The sequence below is a fragment of the Pseudophryne corroboree genome, chromosome 6 (assembly GCF_028390025.1).
Source record: "Pseudophryne corroboree isolate aPseCor3 chromosome 6, aPseCor3.hap2, whole genome shotgun sequence".
NCBI classification, from domain to species: Eukaryota; Metazoa; Chordata; class Amphibia; order Anura; family Myobatrachidae; genus Pseudophryne; species Pseudophryne corroboree.
Window position 1 is genome coordinate 387,873,898 of NC_086449.1, and position 21,383 is coordinate 387,895,280.

At 50.4% G+C, this 21,383-nt stretch overlaps 1 protein-coding gene across 2 annotated transcripts in view; it reads right to left on the reverse strand.

Moving 5' to 3' along the window:
• The window catches only part of MKLN1 (muskelin 1), a 322,757-nt gene extending 304,236 nt beyond the window's left edge, over nucleotides 1–18,521 (reverse strand). Inside the window, exon 1 of one of the 2 annotated variants that reach the window (XM_063926768.1) lies at nucleotides 18,309–18,521. In XM_063926768.1, coding sequence (XP_063782838.1) covers nucleotides 18,309–18,382 — 74 coding nt within the window. In that variant the 5' untranslated portion in view covers nucleotides 18,383–18,521. The remainder of the gene's footprint in view (nucleotides 1–18,308) is intronic. The other variant, XM_063926769.1, reaches the window with a different exon arrangement.
• Nucleotides 18,522–21,383: the final 2,862 nt, after the last annotated feature.

Consider the following 21,383-nt stretch of genomic DNA (forward strand, 5'->3'; position numbering starts at 1 on the left):
AAGACACTTGACGCTCACTAACGGACATGGACGCTCAGTGACATGCCACGTGTATGCAGACGCTACGGCCTGCGACTCGGTCCGGCAATCTAGTGTACACAACCGCAGCGTCTAAGCTGCGACCGAGTGCCCTCGTGGTAGCGTCTGAGACGGAAGTGAGGTCATTCAGTTCATGGACAAGAGACAAGCGGAAACTGGTCATGAACTTGGGGGAGGGGCGGCCAGGAGAGCGTCTAATTGCCCCCGTTGACTTAAACTTTAAGGATCGCGGCCTCAACCTAGTCCTGGCGCCTATGATCCCTAGAGCGTAGTGCTGTCGCACCTGAGTGTGTTCGGCACATCAACACACTGTTTGCAGTCTCCACCAATACAGTGTAGCTGTGTCCGGAACCCCTAGTAAGAGGAAATCCATAGACTTACCTTCTCCCCATGCTCCGGCCACAGCCTGGTTACGTCTGCTGGATCTGCTAGAACATCAGACACAGACGCCCGTCGAGACAGCACTGTACCGCGAAGGTAAGCGTTGTTGCGACCCGGTGGGGAGTTGTTGGAGCGAATCTTTCTAGTATGCGTTTAAGACGCTATTAAGAAAAGTCACTCAAAAAACATAGTAAGACTATAAAAATAAAATAATAAAAGCTTCAGGTTGCTTTACTAACAGCAGCCGTGTGACCATGGTCCGGCTCCTGCCGCACCAAACAAAAAACTGATTTGACTGAGTCAGTGGGCGGGATTATATGGTGAAGCACCGATGCATCCTGGGAGGCCAGAAAGCTTGTGACCGTTTGGTGCCATTTCCGCTGTCGCTCCGGCATATCCCAATGTTATCCTGTGGATAACCCGTGGACCCAGCCAGAGAAACATTTTTTCCAAATTCGATGGTAATGTTTAGACGATACTCCTTTCCTAGCCCGTATCAGGATAGGAACAACCTTGTTCGGAATGCCCTTTCGAGATATTATCAGGCGTTCAACCTCCATGCCGTCAAACGTAGCCGCGGTAAGTCTTGATAGGCGAACGGGCCCTGCTGCAGCAGGTCCTCCCGAAAAGGAAGAGGCCTCAGCTCTTCTTGCAGTAGATCCAAAAGTTCCGCGTCCTTCTTGGCCAGTCTGGAGCAATGAGGATCACTTGAACCTTTGTTATGAGCTTTAGAACTCTTGGGATGAGTGGAAGTGGAGGAAACACGTAAAATCGTCTGGAACACCCACGGAGTCACTAGGGCGTCCACCGCCACTGCTTGCGGGTCGCTCGACCTGGAACAAAACCGCCGAAGCTTCTTGTTGAGACCAGAGGCCATTATATCTATCTGGGGTACGCCCCAAAGAGCTGTTACTTCCTTGAACACCTCCGGATGGAGACCCCACTCCCCTGGATGGAGATCGTGTCTGCTGAGGAAGTCCGCTTCCTAGTTTTTTGCCCAGAGGATGATTCTTGTTACCTCTGCCATTGCAGCTCTGCTCTTCATTCCGCCCTGTCGGTTTATGTAAGCCACTGTTGTCACATTGTCCAACTGCACTTGAATGGCCCGATTTCTCAGAAGATGGGCCGCTTGGAGAATACCGTTGTAGACGGCTCTTAGTTCCAGAATGTTTATTGTCAGGCCAGTTTCCAGACTTGACCACCTTCCTTGGAAGGTTACCCCTTGAGTGACTGCTCTCCAGCCCCGGAGACTTTCATCCGTGGTTAGAAGTCCTGAATCCCGAACCTGCGGCCCTCCAGAAGGTGAGGTAATTGCAGCCACCAGTGGAGTGAAATCCTGGCCTTTGGCGACAGACTTATTCTCTGGTTCATGTGTAGATGGGATCCCGACCAACTGTCCAGGAGATCCAGTTGGAAGGACCGAGCATGAAACCTCCCATACTACAGAGCCACGTAAGAGGCCACCATCTTCCCCAGAAGGCGAAAGCACTGATGAACCGACACCCGGGCTGGCTTCAGGACATCCCGGACCATCGTTTGAATCACCAACGCCTTTTCCTCTGGAAGAAACACCCTCTGCACCTTTGTGTCAAGGATCATTCCCAAAAAGGACAACCTCCTGGTTGGTTCCAAATGTGATTTTGGAAGATTCAGGATCCAACTATGTTCCCTGAGAAGCTGGGTCATGAGTGCTGTGGACTGTAACAGCTTCTCCTTGGATGACGCCTTTATCAACAGATTGTCCAGATACGGAATTATGTTCACCACCTGTCCGTGGAGGAGGAGAATCATTTCCGCCATCACCTTAGTGAATACACTCAGTGCTGTGGAGAGGCCGAATGGGAGGGCCTGGAACTGAAAGTGACAGTCCAACAGTGCGAATCGAAGATAATCTTGATGCGGCAGCCAAATCGGAAAGTGGAGGTACGCATCCTTGATATCCAGGGATACTAGGAATTCCCCCTCCTCCAGACCTGATATCACTGCCCTTAGAGACTCCATTTTGAACTTCAACACCCTTAGAAAGGGGTTTAGTGATTTTAAGTTCAGAATGTGCCTGACCGAACCATCCGGTTCCTGTACCACGAAAAGGTTTGAATAGTAACCCTTGTTTTGCATATGAGGTGGTACTGGCACAATGACCTGTGTCTCCACCAACTTCTGGGCGGCATCTTGCAGAACAGTCCTGTCCGCCAGCAGAGCTGGTAAGCCTGATCTGAAAAATTAGTGAGGAGGGAGATTTTGAAATTCCAGCCTGTACCCTTGGGACACAACATCTTGCACCCAGGGGTCCAGGCCGGAGGACACCCAGACGTGACTGAAATGTCTGAGTCTCGCTCCACCTCCGGAGGTGCAGTCCACAGTCATGCGGAGGACTTTGATGTACCTGAAGCAGGTTTCTGTTCCTGGGAACCTGCAGGTTTCTTGGACTTGGGCCGATCTCCCCGAAAGAAGGTGTTGGATGGCTTGGCCTTTCTGAGCTTGTTAGACCAAAAGGGCTGTGATGTAACTGAAGAAAAGGGTTTCTTCTGAGCAGGTGTAGCTGAGGGAAGAAAGGGTGACTTACCAGCTGTAGAGATCCACGCATCTTAACGCTTCCCCAAAGAGAGCCTGACCTGTGTAGGGTAGGGTCTCCACACTTCTCCTGGATTCCGCGTCGGCAGACCACTGGCGCAACCACAGTCCTCGACGAGCTGATACGGACATGGAAGAAGTTCCCGCAGCCATGGAACCCAGGTCTTTCATGAATTCTACCAGAAATCCTGCCGAATCTTGAATGTTATGTAAAAACAATTCAACATCACATTTCTCTATAGTCCTCAAGTAACATGCCTGACCACTTTACTATAGCTTTGGCAATCCAAGCACTGGCAATAGTGGGACGTAGTATTGCCCAGAAGCAGTGTACATGTATTTGAGCGTATTATCAATTTTACGATCAGCCGGCTTTTTCAAGGCGGTAGATCCTGGAACATGTAAAACCACCTTTTTTGAGAGTCTGGATACTGACGCGTCAACAATAGGCGGGTTTTACCACTTTTTCCTATCCTCTACCAGGAAAAGAAACGCCACCAGAACCCTTTTAGGTATCTGGAATTTTTCATCTGGTTTTTCCCAAGCCTTTTCAAAAATAGCATTTAATTCCTTTGACGCAGGGAAGGTTAGCGAGGCTTTCTTATTTTCAGTGAAGTAAGCCTCCTCAACCTGCTCGGGTGTTGTATCAGCAATATTCAACACATCCCTAATAGCCTCTATCATCAACTGCACCCCTTTTGCAAGAGATGCTGCCCCCCACAACACATCCCCGTCACCGTCTGCAGTATCAGAATCTGTATCATCCTGCATGATCTGTGCAAGAGCACGTTTATGTTAATATACAGCGGGCAGCCCTCAGCTACCAGAACTGGGCCGGACTGCCATAGAGTTCTGTAAAGCCTGAGTTGCAGATTCATTTTGTGCAACCCTATTTGAAATCTGAGAAATCATAGATTTGATAGAGCATAACCACTCAGGCTCCCTTGCTGGAATCTGTCCTAAACCAGCGCAATCCTGATTACATGGAACGGGATCATCTTGAGAGGACATATCCTCTGCAGCATATGACAAAGTCCCTGGACATTGCTTAATGGAGACCACAGACATTCCACACACAAACACAGGGGAGGGCAGACAGAGTTTCACCCCCAAGAATGGCAAGAGAGACACAGAGATAGGAGCCAACCCACACACAGCGCTTTTAAAATAAAGGGAGACCCCCTATCAGCGCTGACTGTGCACCTTAACAGGTTACACAGTCATTTTGCATCCTCCCCCCTTTTCTACAATCCCCTGGTACCGTAAGAGACAGCTGGAGTTGCTGTGGAGGGACTTGCTCTTCCTGGACAGTGCTGTGCAGGAAGGAAAATGGTGCTGAACGCTGCTGGGTCCGCTCTGAGGAGAAGCTCTTCCCCCAAAATGGCGCTGTCTTCCCGCTCTTCATAGGATTATACTGGCATGAGGATTTATGCTGGCTGAGATCCCGACAGGCTGTGTGACCAGTGTAGGGTGTAGGTGCTGGCTCAGGACGCCCCTCACAGCGCCGCACTATGTACCACTGAGCCTCCAGAGCGCAGTTAATACTGTGCTCCTACCCTGATGTCGCCATCTCCACACCGGCCCCCCGCTTGTTAGGGGGGGTCGGTGACTCACTCGCCACTGATCTTCAGCTCTGTAAGGGGGTGGCGGCATGCTGCTGGGGTGAGCGATCCATCCCCTCAGGAGCTCAGTGTCCTGTCAGCGGAGATAGTGGCTCAGACCCCGCAGGGCGGACACTACTCCCCCCCCCCCCCAATCCTCCTTAGTCCCACGAAGCAGTGAGGCTGTTGCCAGCAGCCTCCCTGTAAAAATAAGATTTTACTCACTGGTAAATCTATTTCTCGTAGTCCGTAGTGGATGCTGGGGACTCCCTAAGGACCATGGGGAATAGACGGGCTCCGCAGGAAACTGGGCACTCTTAGAAAGAATTAGTACTACTGGTGTGCACTGGCTCCTCCCTCTATGCCCCTCCTCCAGACCTCAGTTAAGGAAACTGTGCCCGGAAGAGCTGACATTACAAGGAAAGGATTTTGGAATCCAGGGTAAGACTCATACCAGCCACACCGTATAACTCGTGATAACATACCCAGTTAACAGTATGAACAACAACAGAGCATCAAACAACAGATGCCAACATAACATAACCCCTTTATTTAAGCAATAACTATATACACGTATTTCAGAAAGTCCACACTTGGGACGGGCGCCCAGCATCCACTACGGACTACGAGAAATAGATTTACCGGTGAGTAAAATCTAATTTTCTCTAACGTCCTAGTGGATGCTGGGGACTCCGTAAGGACCATGGGGATTATACCAAAGCTCCCAAACGGGCGGGAGAGTGCGGATGACTCTGCAGCACCGAATGGGCAAACACAAGGTCCTCCTCAGCCAGGGTATCAAACTTATAGAACTTTGCAAAGGTGTTTGAACCCGACCAAGTAGCTGCTCGGCAAAGTTGTAATGCAGAGACCCCTCGGGCAGCCGCCCAAGAAGAGCCCACTTTCCTTGTGGAATGGGCTTTCACTGATTTTGGATGCGGCAAACCAGCCGCAGAATGAGCCTGCTGAATCGTGTTACAGATCCAGCGAGCAATAGTCTGCTTTGAAGCAGGAGCACCCAGCTTGTTGGATGCATACAGGATAAACAGTGAGTCAGTTTTCCTGACTCCAGCCGTCCTGGCTACATAAATCTTCAAAGCCCTGACTACATCAAGCAACTTGGAGTCCTACAAGTCACGAGTAGCCGCAGGCACCACAATAGGTTGGTTCAAATGAAAAGATGACACCACCTTCGGCAGAAATTGCGGACGAGTCCGTAATTCTGCCCTGTCCATATGGAAAACCAGATAGGGGCTTTTACATGACAAAGCCGCCAATTCTGACACACGCCTAGCCGAAGCTAAGGCCAATAGCATGACCACTTTCCACGTGAGATACTTTAGCTCCATGGTCTTAAGTGGCTCAAACCAGTGAGATTTCAGGAAACTCAACACCACGTGAAGATCCCAAGGTGCCACTGGTGGCACAAAAGGGGGCTGAATATGCAGCACTCCCTTTACAAACGTCTGAACTTCAGGAAGCGAAGCCAGTTCCTTTTGAAAGAAAATGGATTACGCCGAAATCTGGACCTTTATTGACCCTAATTTTAAGCCCATAGTCACTCCTGACTGTAGGAAGTGCAGGAACCGGTCCAGCTGGAATTCCACTGTAGGGGCCTTCCTGGCCTCACACCAAGCAACATATTTTCGCCATATACGGTGATAATGTTTTGCTGTCACGTCCTTCCTAGCCTTTATCAGCGTAGGAATAACTTCATCCGGAATGCCTTTCTCCGCTAGGATCCGGCGTTCAACCGCCATGCCGTCAAACGCAGCCGCGGTAAGTCTTGGAACAGACAGGGCCCCTGTTGCAACAGATTCTGTCTGAGAGGCAGAGGCCATGGGTCCTCTGTGAGCATTTCTTGCAGTTCCGGGTACCAAGTCCTTCTTGGCCAATCCGGAACAATGAGTATTGTTCTCACTCCTCTTTTTCTTACGATTCTCAGCACCTTGGCTATGAGAGGAAGAGGAGGAAACACAGACCGACTGAAACACCCACGGTGTTACTAGTGCGTCCACAGCTATCGCCTGAGGGTTTCTTGACCTGGAGCAATACCTTTGTAGCTTTTTGTTGAGACGCGATGCCATCATGTCCACCTGTGGCAGTTCCCATCGATTTGTAATCTGTGTGAAGACTTCTTGATGAAGTCCCCACTCTCCCGGGTGGAGGTCGTGCCTGCTGAAGAAGTCTGCTTCCCAGTTGTCCACTTCCGGAATGAACACTGCTGACCGTGCTTGCACGCGATTCTCCGCCCAACGAAGAATCCTGGTGGCTTCCGCCATCGATACCCTGCTTCTTGTGCCGCCCTGGCGGTTTACATGAGCCACTGCGGTGATGTTGTCTGACTGAATCAGCACCGGTTGGTTGCGAAGCAGAGGCTTCGCTTGACTCAGGGCGTTGTATATGGCCCTTAGTTCCAGGATATTGATGTGCAGACAAGTCTCCTGACTTGACCACAGCCCTTGGAAGTTTCTTCCCTGAGTGACTGCTCCCCATCCTCGGAGGCTTGCATCCGTGGTCACCAGGACCCAGTCCTGTATGCCGAACCTGCGGCCCTCGAGAAGGTGAGCACTCTGCAGCCACCACAGAAGAGACACCCTGGCCCTGGGGATAGGGTGATCAGCCGATGCATCTGAAGATGCGATCCGGACCACTTGTCCAACAGATCCCACTGAAAGATCCTCGCATGGAACCTGCCGAAGGGAATGGGTTCGTATGACGCCACCATCTTTCCCAGTGATGCACCGACACCTGTTTTGGTTTTAAGAGTTCTCTGATTCACGAGCTCCTGAGCCTTCTCCGCCTGGAGAAACACCTTTTTCTTGTCCGTGTCCAGAATCATGCCCAGGAAGGGCAGACGAGTCGTAGGGATCAGCTGCGACTTTGGAATATTCAAAATCCAGCCGTGCTGTTGCAACACTTCCTGAGAGTGTGCTACGCTGATCAGCAACTCTCTGGACCTCGCCTTTATGAGGAGATCGTCCAAGTATGGGATAACTGACATCCTGCTTTCGAAGGAGCACCATCATTTCCACCATTACCTTGGTAAATATTCTCGGTGCCGTGGAGAGACCAAACGGCAACGTCTGGAATTGGTAATGACAGTCCTGTACCACAAATCTGAGGTACTCCTGATGAGGTGGATAAATGGGGACATGCAGGTAAGCATCCTTTATGTCCAGAGACACCATAAAATCCCCCTCTTCCAGGCTTGCAATGACCGCTCTGAGCGATTCATCTTGAACTTGAACCTTTTCAGGTAAAAGTTCAGGGATTTTAAATTCAATATGGGTCTGACCGAACCGTCCGGTTTCGGAACCACAAACATTGTGGAATAGTAACCCCTTCCCTGTTGAGGGAGGGGAACCTGTACCACCACCTGCTGGAGATATAATTTGTGAATTGCCGCTAACACTACTTCCCTTTCTATGGGGGAATTAGGCAGGGCTGATTTTAGGTAACGGTGAGGGGGCATCACTTCGAATTCCAGCTTGTATCCCTGAGACACAATCTGTATAGCCCAGGGATCCACCTGTGAGCGAACCCACTGGTGGTTGAATTTTCGGAGAAGCGCCCCCGCCGCTCCCGGCTCCACCTGTGGAGCCCCAGCGTCATGCGGTGGATTTAGTGGAAGCCGGGGAGGACTTCTGTTCCTGGGAACTAGCTGTATGGTGCAGCTTCTTTCCTCTACCCCTGCCAAGAAAGGACGCACCTCTGACTTTCTTGCCTTTTTGTGATCGAAAGGACTGCATTTGGTAATATGGTGCTTTCTTAGGCTGTGAGGGAATATATGGCAAAAAATTTGACTTCCCAGCTGTAGCTGTGGAAACTAGGTCCGAGAGACCGTCCCCAAACAATTCCTCACCCTTGTAGGGTAAAACCTCCATGTGCTTTTTAGAGTCGGCATCGCCTGTCCATTGCAGAGTCCACAGAACCCTTCTGGCAGAAATCGACATTGCATTTATTCTAGAGCCCAGTAGGCAAATGTCCCTCTGGGCATCCCTCATATATAGGACAGTGTCTTTTATATGCCCCAGGGTCAGTAAAATAGTATCCTTGTCCAAGGTATCCAGTTCCTCAGACAGTGTGTCCATGCTGCTACAGCACTACACATCCAGGCCGACGCAATTGCCGGCCGCAGTATGGTACCTGAATGTGTATAAACAGACTTCAGGATACCTTCCTGCTTCCTATCCGCAGGAACCTTTAGGGAGGCCGTATCCTGTGACGGCAGGGCCACCTTCTTAGATAAGCGTGTCAGAGTTTTGTCTACCCTAGGGGAGGATTCCCAGCGCATCCTGTCCGTTGGCGGGAAGGGGTACGCCATAAGTAACCTTTTGGAAATCAGCACTTTCCTATCAGGAGAATCCCAAGCTTTTTCACATAACTCATTTAACTCATGTGAAGGGGGAAAAGTCACCTCTTGCCTTTTCTCCCCAAACATATAAACCCTCTTGTCAGAGACAGGGTTTACCTTTGATATGTGCAATACATCCTTCATAGCTACAATCATGTAGCGGATGGCTTGAACCATTTTAGGCTGCAATTTTGCATCATCGCCATCGACACTGGAGTCAGAATCCGTGTCGATATCTGTGTCAACAATATGGGATAGTGGGCGTTTCTGAGACCCTGACGGCCTCTGCGCTGTAGGATCAGGCATGGGCTGAGACACCGACTGTCCCAAGGCTTCAGCTTTATCCAACCTTTTATGCAAGGAGTTTACATTATCATTTAACACCTTCCACATATCCATCCAATCAGGTGTCGGCGCCGTCGGCGGGGACACCTCATTCATCTGCACCTGCACTGCCTCCACATAGCCCTCCTCGTCAAACATGTCGACACAAGTGTACCGACACACCACACACACAGGGATGCTCTATATGAGGACAGGACCCCCACAAGGCCTTTTGGAGAGACATATACCACTTTTACACTCGCACTCCCGCGTCACTCCCGGGTTGCTTCCCGGGATGCGTCCCAGGATGCCTTCCCGGGACTGACCCCTTTCACACTGCACTAAGACCTGGGATCGACCCGGGACAGCCCCATTTACACTGATCCCGGGATATCCCTGCAAATGCATTAGTATGTCATTAGAAATGGCCTTGGGCTCAGAAAAGATGACATCAGCTTTTCTGAGCCCAAGAAAGCTCCAATCCGAGTCCTTTTAACAGTCCCGGGATAGTGAATCCCGGGACGGACCCTTTCACACTACCCAGCTTCCCGGGACGGTCCCGGGACCAACCCTGCTTTTGACCTGGGATGAAATCCCGGGATGCTCGTCCCGGGAAATTGTCCCTGTACCCATTTACACTGAGAAGAATCCCGGGATGATGCGCGTTCACGTGCAATATCCCGGGATTTTTCTGCGAGTGTAAAAGGGGTAATAGAGAGAGTATGCCAGCACACACCCCAGCGCTATATGACCCAGGAATCACACAGTAACTTAGTGTTCACCCAGTAGCTGCTGTATATATGATTATTGCGCTAAATTTATGTGCCCCCCCTCTCTTTTTACCCTCTTTCTACCGTGAGTCTGCAGGGGAGAGCCTGGGGAGCTTCCTCTCAGCGGAGCTGTGGAAAGAAAATGGCGCTGGTGAGTGCTGAGGAAGAAGCCCCGCCCCCTCAGCGGCGGGCTTCTGTCCCGCGATTTGGTGTAAAAAAATGGCGGGGGCTCATGCATATATACAGTGCCCAGCTGTATAGATGCTGCTTTTGCCAGGAGGTACTCAATTGCTGCCCAGGGCGCCCCCCCCTGCGCCCTGCACCCTACAGTGACCGGAGTGTGTGGGTTAGTGTGGGCGCAATGGCGCACAGCTGCAGCGCTGTGCGCTACCTCATGTGAAGACAGGAGTCTTCTGCCGCCGGTTTTGACGTCTTCTTGCTTCATCCGCCGGCTTCTGTCTTCTGGCTCTGCGAGGGGGACGGCGGCGCGGCTCCGGGAACGGACGACCAAGGTTAAGTTCCTGTGTTCGAACCCTCTGGAGCTAATGGTGTCCAGTAGCCTAAGAAGCGCAACCTAGCCGCAGTTAGTAGGTTTGCTTCTCTCCCCTCAGTCCCACGTAGCAGAGAGTCTGTTGCCAGCAGAAGCTCTCTGAAAATAAAAAAAAACCTAACAAATACTTTCTTAATAGCAAGCTCAGGAGAGCTCACTAAAATGCACCCAGCTCCTTCCGGGCACAGATTCTAACTGAGGTCTGGAGGAGGGGCATAGAGGGAGGAGCCAGTGCACACCAGTAGTACTAATTCTTTCTTAGAGTGCCCAGTCTCCTGCGTAGCCCGTCTATTCCCCATGGTCCTTACGAAGTCCCCAGCATCCACTAGGACGTTCGAGAAATAATAGTGCGCCTGAAGCATGGCGGGGACACAAACTCATGCCGGTATTATGAAATGTCGCCTTTTTGATCACGTCAGCATAATAAATGTCGGCATAGGCATGTTTCTGTCTGATATTTAAAAGGGTAATGCTTTTACTAGCCGCATATTGCTAGTAAAAGCATTGTCCTTTTAAATACTGGGAATAAACTATCAGAACCGCTGGGATTTACATCCTGATGCTTCCTACATAAACCTCCTAATGCTGGTTATCACTGTGTGGGCTGCACATGTATTGTCACGACTTGTTCCCCAATGCCAGTGACAAACCTTTTAAGTTTCTTTGGGTTGGGTACAATATGTCAAAGCTTATGGGCCCTACACACTTGTTGACCCGCCGCTGAGCTGCCCGATGGCCGATACAGCCGGTGGGCAACCCGGCGGCAGAGAGGGTGAAGTTTCTTCACTCCCTCCGTCACCATAGCAGTGCATGCTAATATGGACGAGATTGTCCATATTGGCCTGCATGCATAGGAGACCCAGCACCAACGATGAACAAGCGCGGGGCCGCGCAGTGTTCATTGGTGGTGCCTACACACTGAACGATATCTCATTCATTAACTAACGAGAACGTTCAGTGTGATCTTCCAGTGTATAGGGCCCATAAGTCCACAGTCAGTATGCCGGAAACCTGACACTGGTCTAATGCTACGTCACACATGAAAGTGTGTTTTAACTGTATCCAAGCTGGTTAGCTGCTTTTTACAGTTATAATAGTCACATGCGGAAAATAATAAGAATTTACTCACCGGTAATTCTATTTCTCGTAGTCCGTAGTGGATGCTGGGGACTCCGTCAGGACCATGGGGAATAGCGGCTCCGCAGGAGACAGGGCACAAAATTAAAAGTTTGACCACTAGGTGGTGTGTACTGGCTCCTCCCCCTATGACCCTCCTCCAAGCCTCAGTTAGGATACTGTGCCCGGACGAGCGTACACAATAAGGAAGGATTTTGAATCCCGGGTAAGACTCATACCAGCCACACCGTACAACTTGTGATCTGAACCCAGTTAACAGTATGATAACCGAAAAGAGCCTCTGAAACGATGGCTCCCAACAATAATAACCCGATTTTTGTAACAATAACTATGTACAATTATTGCAGACAATCCGCACTTGGGATGGGCGCCCAGCATCCACTACGGACTACGAGAAATAGAATTACCGGTGAGTAAATTCTTATTTTCTCTGACGTCCTAAGTGGATGCTGGGGACTCCGTCAGGACCATGGGGATTATACCAAAGCTCCCAAACGGGCGGGCGAGTGCGGATGACTCTGCAGCACCGAATGAGAGAACTCCAGGTCCTCCTTAGCCAGGGTATCAAATTTGTAGAATTTTACAAACGTGTTCTCCCCTGACCACGTAGCTGCTCGGCAGAGTTGTAATGCCGAGACCCCTCGGGCAGCCGCCCAAGAGGAGCCCACCTTCCTTGTAGAGTGGGCATTGACAGATTTAGGCTGTGGCAGGCCTGCCACAGAATGCGCAAGTTGAATTGTGCTACAAATCCAACGAGCAATCGTCTGCTTAGACGCAGGAGCACCCAGCTTGTTGGGTGCATACAGTATAAACAGCGAGTCAGACTTCCTGACTCCAGCCGTCCTTGAAATATATATTTTTAATGCTCTGACAACATCCAGCAACTTGGAGTCCTCCAAATCGCTAGTAGCCGCAGGCACCACAATAGGCTGGTTCAGGTGAAACGCTGACACCACCTTAGGGAGAAACGGAGGACGCGTCCGCAGTTCTGCCCTGTCCGAATGGAAAATCAGATATGGGCTTTTGTACGATAAAGCCGCCAATTCTGACACTCTCCTGGCCGAAGCCAGGGCCAGTACCATGGTTACTTTCCATGTAAGATATTTCAAATCCACCGATTTGAGTGGCTCAAACCAATGGGATTTGAGAAAATCCAAAACTACATTGAGATCCCACGGTGCCACTGGAGGCACAACCGGGGGCTGTATATGTAGTACTCCTTTGACAAAAGTTTGGACTTCAGGAACTGAAGCCAATTCTTTTCTGGAAGAAAATCGACAGGGCCGAAATTTGAACCTTAATGGACCCCAATTTGAGGCCCATAGACAATCCTGTTTGCAGGAAATGTAGGAATCGACCCAGTTGAAATTCCTCCGTGGGGGCCTTCCTGGCCTCACACCACGCAACATATTTTCTCCAAATGCGGTGATAATGTTGTGCAGTCACTTCCTTCCTGGCTTTAATCAGGGTAGGGATGACTTCCTCTGGAATGCCTTTTTCCTTTAGAATCCGGCGTTCAACCGCCATGCCGTCAAACGCAGCCGTGGTAAGTCTTGGAATAGACAAGGTCCCTGCTGAAGCAGGTCCCTTCTTAGAGGTAGAGGCCACGGATCTTCCGTGAGCATCTCCTGAAGTTCCGGGTACCAAGTCCTTCTTGGCCAATCCGGAGCCACGAGTATCGTTCTTACTTCCCTTTGCCGTATAATTCTCAGTACCTTGGGGATGAGAGGCAGAGGAGGGAACACATACACTGACTGGTACACCCATGGTGTTACCAGAGCGTCCACAGCTATTGCCTGAGGGTCTCTTGACCTGGCGCAATACCTGTCCAGTTTTTTGTTGAGGCGGGACGCCATCATGTCCACCATTGGTCTTTCCCAACGGACCACAATCATGTGGAAGACTTCTGGATGAAGTCCCCACTCTCCCGGGTGAAGATCGTGTCTGCTGAGGAAATCTGCTTCCCAGTTGTCCACTCCCGGGATGAACACTGCTGACAGTGCTATCACATGATTTTCCGCCCAGCGAAGAATCCTTGCAGCTTCTGCAATTGCCCTCCTGCTTCTTGTGCCGCCCTGTCTGTTTACGTGGGCGACTGCCGTGATGTTGTCCGACTGGATCAACACCGGCTGACCCTGAAGCAGAGGTTTTGCCAGGCTTAGAGCATTGTAGATTGCTTTTAGTTCCAGTATATTTTGTGAAGAGACGTCTCCAGGCTTGACCACACGCCCTGGAAGTTTCTTCCCTGTGTGACCGCTCCCCAACCTCTCAGGCTGGCATCCGTGGTCACTAGGACCCAGTTCTGTATGCCGAATCTGCGGCCCTCTAACAGATGAGCACTCTGCAACCACCATAGCAGAGACACCCTTGTCCTTGGCGACAGGTTTATCCGCTGATGCATCTGCAGATGCGATCCGGACCACTTGTCCAGCAGATCCCACTGAAAAATTCGTGCATGGAATCTGCCGAATGGAATCGCTTCGTAAGAAGCCACCATTTTTCCCAGGACTCTTGTGCATTGATGCACAGACACTTTTCCTGGTTTTAGGAGGTTCCTGACGAGTTCGGATAACTCCCTGGCTTTCTCCTCCGGAAGAAACACCTTTTTCTGAACAGTGTCCAGAATCATCCCTAGGAACAGCAAACGTGTCGTCGGGATCAGTTGGGATTTTGGAAAATTCAGAATCCACCCGTGCTGTTGGAGCACTACTTGAGTTAGTGCTACTCCGACCTCCAGCTGTTCTCTGGACCTTGCCCTTATCAGGAGATCGTCCAAGTAAGGGATAATTAATACGCCTTTTCTTCGAAGAAGGATCATCATTTCGGCCATTACCTTGGTAAAGACCCGGGGTGCCGTGGACAAACCAAACGGCAGCGTCTGAAACTGATAATGACAGTTTTGTACCACGAACCTGAGGTACCCTTGGTGTGAAGGGCAAATTGGGACATGGAGGTAAGCATCCTTGATGTCCAAGGACACCATAAAGTCCCCTTCTTCCAGATTCGCTATCACTGCTCTGAGTGACTCCATCTTGAACTTGAATTTTTGTATGTACAGGTTCAGAGATTTCAGATTTAGAATAGGTCTTACCGAGCCGTCCGGCTTTGGTACCACAAATAGCGTGGAGTAATACCCCTTTCCCTGTTGTAAAAGGGGTACCTTGACTATCACCTGCTGAGAATACAGCTTGTGAATGGCTTCCAATACCGTCGCCCTGTCGGAGGGAGACGTTGGCAAAGCAGACTTTAGGAACCGGCGAGGGGGAGACGTCTCGAATTCCAACCTGTAACCCTGAGATACTACCTGCAGGATCCAGGGGTCCACCTGCGAGTGAGCCCACTGTGCGCTGAAATTCTTGAGGCGACCCCCCACCGCCCCTGAGTCCGCTTGTAAGGTCCCAGCGTCATGCTGAGGCCTTTGCAGAAGCCGGGGAGGGCTTCTGCTCCTGGGAGGGAGCTGCTTGCTGCAGTCTCTTACCCTTTCCTTTGCCTCGGGGCAGATATGAATGTCCTTTTGCCCGCTTGTTCTTATAGGAACGAAAGGACTGCGGCTGAAAAGACAGCGGCTTTTTCTGCTGGGAGGTGACCTGAGGTAAAAAGGTGGATTTCCCGGCTGTTGCCGTGGCCACCAAATCCGATAAACCGACCCCAAATAATTCCTCCCCTTTATACGGCAATACTTCCATATGCCGTTTGGAATCCGCATCACCTGACCACTGTCTCGTCCATAAACTTCTTCTGGCAGAAATGGACATCGCACTTACTCTTGATGCCAGAGTGCAAATATCCCTCTGTGCATCACGCATATAAAGAAATGCATCCTTTAAATGCTCTATAGTCAATAAAATATTGTCCCTATCCAGGGTATCAATATTTTCAGTCAGTGATTCCGACCAAGCCACCCCAGCACTGCACATCCAGGCTGAGGCGATTGCTGGTCGCAGTATAACACCAGTATGTGTGTATATACTTTTTAGTGTATTCTCCAGCCTCCTATCAGCTGGGTCCTTGAGGGCGGCCGTTTCTGGAGACGGTAACGCCACTTGTTTTGATAAGCGTGTGAGCGCCTTATCTACCCTAGGGGGTGTTTCCCAGCGCGCCCTAACCTCTGGCGGGAAAGGGTATAACGCCAATAACTTCTTTGAAATTAGCAGTTTTCTATCGGGGGTAACCCACGCTTCATCACACACTTCATTCAATTCCTCTGATTCAGGAAAAACTACAGGTAGTTTTTTCACACCCCACATAATACCCCTTTTTGTGGTACTTGCAGTATCAGAGATATGCAAAGCCTCCTTCATTGCCGTGATCATATAACGTGTGGCCCTACTGGAAAATACGTTTGTTTCTTCACCGTCGACACTAGATTCGGTGTCCGTGTCGGTGTCTGTGTCGACCGACTGAGGTAAAGGGCGTTTTACAGCCCCTGACGGTGTTTGAGACGCCTGGACAGGTACTAACTGGTTTGCCGGCCGTCTCATGTCGTCAACCGACTTTTGCAGCGTGCTGACACTATCACGTAATTCCATAAACAAAGCCATCCATTCCGGTGTCGGCTCCCTAGGGGGTGACATCACCATTACAGGCAATTGCTCCGCCTCCACGCCAACATCGTCCTCATACATGTCGACACACACGTACCGACACACAGCAGACACACAGGGAATGCTCTGATAGAGGACAGGACCCCACTAGCCCTTTGGGGAGACAGAGGGAGAGTTTGCCAGCACACACCCAAGCGCTATAAATATATAGGGACAACCTTAAATAAGTGTGTTCCCCTTATAGCAGCTTAAATATTATTAATATCGCCAAATAAGTGCCCCCCCTCTCTGTTTTTACCCTGTTTCTGTAGTGCAGTGCAGGGGAGAGCCTGGGAGCCTTCCTAGCAGCGGAGCTGTGTAGGAAAATGGCGCTGTGTGCTGAGAATAGGCCCCGCCCCCTTTTCGGCGGGCTTCTTCTCCCGTTTTTCTGACAACCTGGCAGGGGTTAAATACATCCATATAGCCCCAGGGGCTATATGTGATGTATTTTTAGCCAGAATAGGTACTTTAATTGCTGCCCAGGGCGCCCCCCCCAGCGCCCTGCACCCTCAGTGACCGTTGGTGTGAAGTGTGCCGAGAGCAATGGCGCACAGCTGCAGTGCTGTGCGCTACCTCATGAAGACTGAGAAGTCTTCAGCCGCCGGTTTCTGGACCTCTTCTCTCTTCGGCATCTGCAAGGGGGTCGGCGGCGCGGCTCCGGTGACCCATCCAGGCTGTACCTGTGATCGTCCCTCTGGAGCTAGTGTCCAGTAGCCTAAGAAGCCAATCCATCCTGCACGCAGGTGAGTTCACTTCTTCTCCCCTAAGTCCCTCGTTGCAGTGAGCCTGTTGCCAGCAGGACTCACTGAAAATAAAAAACCTAACAAACTTTTTCTAAGCAGCTCTTTAGGAGAGCCACCTAGATTGCACCCTGCTCGGACGGGCACAAAAACCTAACTGAGGCTTGGAGGAGGGTCATAGGGGGAGGAGCCAGTACACACCACCTAGTGGTCAAACTTTTAATTTTGTGCCCTGTCTCCTGCGGAGCCGCTATTCCCCATGGTCCTGACGGAGTCCCCAGCATCCACTTAGGACGTCAGAGAAATATACTATAAGTAAAATTAGACCCGTGTCACAATTGCGGAGCACTCATTATCATGTTTACAATAGACGTTCTGTCGACATGCTGACACAATACTATTTCTTTTATTCATCTACATGGTTGGTAACAATTTAAAAGGCGACTAATTGCAAAAGAGCCCATATAATAACAAAATTCCTAGGGAATACTAGGTGTGTACACACGGTACGATATGCACTTAACTTTCCTTACGATTTTGACTATATAGTCAAAGTCGTAAGGAAAGTTAAGTGCATATTGCACAGTGTGTACACAGCTTTGGATGCCTATGCACTGTCACGGCATCGCAAGCAAAAATAGACTGTGCAGGCAGCCAAACATTGACAATCTGGGCAAAGATGGCACTTACAACTTTAATACTAATGATACTATGCCAACAGGTGCTCATTAATAATAAAACGGATTCAGTACTACGTGGTATACGTCCTACTGTCACAGTGTGAGCACTCAGCATGTTGTTGTCCTAGTTTTATTCCGATGTTGTCCCTTATGGAAATGTCAACTTTCTCTCATTGTCGGCATTTTGCAGTTGTCAACAGTATGTCAACACCATCGCCAACACTGCACAGAGATGGACATCACACCGGCAGCACTGCACGCTCGCTGGCAGGCACCTAGTTCCAGCAACCAATCACATCACACACAGAGCATAGAGAGGGAAAGCATCACTACTACCACTGTAAAGAGGTCAGCAACGTCTGACCCATACACGCCAGCCAGGGAAGCTCTAATGTCACTGTAATATTGTGTGTGACTATATATACTGTATGTATCTATAATATATCACAGGCCAGCACACCAGTGAGAGGCGTGCTCATCATTATACCACACACATTTCATATACAGAACAATGCACGGGCTGTGCCAGTGAGCTGCGGGAGGCAGCTGTGGCCGGGATTCGCTGTACTCACTCGGGGAGATAGCTGGAGGAAAAGGAGCTCCACTTGTACACGGTATAAGACAACACTCTGCACTCCGCCGCCATCTTGTCAGCAGGAAGACAGGGGGCGGGGCCCAGCGCTTAAAGACACACGCGCAGGCACATACACCGGGTGGCTGGGAGTGGCCGCCGCTGACCTCATACACGGAGAGCGGAGAATGCCGTCAGCTCTGCCCGCCCAGCCATGCTTGTTACTCGGGGATCATCATTCCTCAGGAACGCCCCCAACAAGGCGATAGGAACGCAGTCGTTACGTCGGGCCACGCCCCGCATGGTAAGCACGTGATGTTGGCGGGAGTCGGTAGGTAGGGATGGCCATCAGTGGGCTGTCCATCGATGGTACCAACAGCGGTAACCATCGATGGTACTTGAACCATCGATGGTTTGCAACACTCGATGGCCAAAGTGGGCCAATAAGAAAAAAACCTGGGGGCGGGGCTAAGCTCTGTGACGGTGAAAAATAAAAACAATTTGGTTCAACTCAAACATCGATGACAGAGAACCATTGGCTCTCTGTCATCGATGGCAAAACCATCGACCATCGGCAACTGTTGATGGTCAATGGCAATCCCGTACTGCAGGCATTCCCAACCACGGTCCTCAAGGCACACTAACAGTGCAGGTTTTAGTGATCTCCAGGCTGCAGCACAGATGGTTAAATCAAAATAACTGAGCTACTAATTAAGTCATGTGTGCTGCAGCCTGGATATCACTAAAACCTGCACCTTTAGTGTGCCTTGAGGACCGTGGTTGGGAATGCTTGCCGTACTGAGTCTGCACTTATGGTCAGTGCTGTCATGTGAGTCGCCTGCAGATTGCTGGGAGAAGCTCTATGGCCCTCTGTCCGCCCCCTACCATGTATTCCTACAGTCCCTCTATGACAGCCGACCTCTCCCTCCTCCAGCAGCGGCCGCCGTCCCTTTTATCTCTGCCCCTTGTCTGTCCCTACCCCCGGGAGAGGAGGCAGCAGCAGCCTCTCCTCTCTGTCCTGCTCTCCCAGCACTTTCCCTCCTCCTCCTCCAGTATCTCATCTGCTCTGCTCCCTAAAGTAGCCGGCTTCTGTGGAACTATAAGTGCCAGCATGAGCCGGATGGGCATGCTGGCAAGACAGCATACATAGTTGGGTTAGTGTGTGAGAGATATGCAGAAGGCAGGCTTTGGTGGATATCCAATTAACGTTCTGACTTTTACCCGATGTTTCACCGATTCGTTTTTACAGGCTATCCAATATGGATCCCCCTGTAAGAAAAAAAAAGCTGACCTCCCGAAAACACACATGTTCAGGGAAACCTGTGTGTTTTCTGTAGAAACAGCGCGAAAACAGGGCTGTTTCTGGGAATTTTGTTTCGCCTGCCTGAGGCAGGCAAAACAAAATCCCCGAAATCCGCAGCGACCTGCAGTGTCCCCTGCCCAGTGCAGCAGCCGTGACCCGAAGGTTATGGCTAAAACCAAGTTGACCCGAATCCCCCATCTTCCCCTGTCACTAGTCACGTGACAGGGTAGCAGTCATGTGAACGGAGGGAGACCGATATGCAGCACTACATCCGGGGCTGTCAGGAGCCGGCACCCGATGCAGCATCAGGTAACCCCCAATAAACCACCGCTCGTGCGGCTTATCGGGGGTGACAGGACAGCTAATTGGATATCCCCCTTTGTGTTAAGAACAGAAGTAACACTTACACTGTACAGCACATCTAAGGCTTACACTTGCTGTATTCCCTCCCCTACAGCCTCTGACTATAATATAGATGTTTGGGCAACGACACAGAGGATAATGAGACGCGTCCATGTGTATTTCCTTTTCCTTCCTCACCATTATGTCCTTTCTGGGGTTGGGTAATAACCCGAATGTCCAGACTCCGGAACACTGGACTGGCTCCCAGCAGCAAACTCTGTCTTTGTGGATAAGGGGGTTCTGTGACAGCTGTGACTCCTCCAACTGCGCATGCTGGGGATTATATGATATGCTAATCCAGGTAATAGCTGTTGGGAATATTCTAATCGAGGCTACATATAAACCTATAATAAGCCCACTCATTGTCCAGATGCTAAAATGTGTCATTCCTGTGCATTCTGGTACCTCAGGGCTGGCCAAACCGGTCTTCGAGATCTACCAACAGTTCATGTTTTCCAGGCCTCCTGGAGATCTGTAGAATTGTCAGTTAGGAATGAATGCAGCACATCTTAATTAGTAATGACTACACCTGTGCACCAGCTAGGTGGTCTGGAAAATGTGTACTGTTGGTAGATCTCGAGGACTGGTTTGGCCAGCCCTGTGGTACCTCATATATCTTGGCTTCCTGCTTTCTTCTCCCATAAGAATCCATTGTGCTTCTGTTAGTCTAGTCTAAGTTTTATGTGTACAAACAGAACAGCTAATATCCATATTTTGCTTTGTAGAGTGAATCTCAGTGCCAGAACAGTGGTGCGGGACTTCAGGACCTGAGCACAGTATTGAGTTGGGGACAACGCAATCAGCAGCAGAACAGTATTAAATTGGGTACAATGCAATCAGCGGCAGAACAGTGGTGCGGGACCTCAGGACCTGAGAACTGTATAAGTTGGAGACACCGCAATCAGCAGCAGAACCGTGGTGCCGGAGCTCAGGACCTGAGAACTGTATAAGTTGGAGACACCGCAATCAGTGCCAGAACAGTGGTGCCGGAGCTCGGGACCTAAGAACAGTATTAAGTTGGAGACAACGCAATCAGCAGCAGAACAGTGGTGCGGGACCTCAGGACCTGAGAACAGTATTAAGTTGGGGACAATGCAATCAGCAGCAGAACAGTGGTGCCAGAGCTCAGGACCTGAGAACAGTATTAAATTGGGTACAACGCAATCAGCAGCAGAACAGTGGTGCGGGACCTCAGGACCTGAGAACTGTATAAGTTGGAGACACTGCAATCAGCGGCAGAACAGTGGTGCGGGACCTCAGGACCTGAGAACTGTATAAGTTGGAGACACCGCAATCAGCAGTAGATCAGTGGTGCTGGAGCTCAGGACCTGAGAACTGTATAAGTTGGAGACACCGCAATCAGCAGCAGAA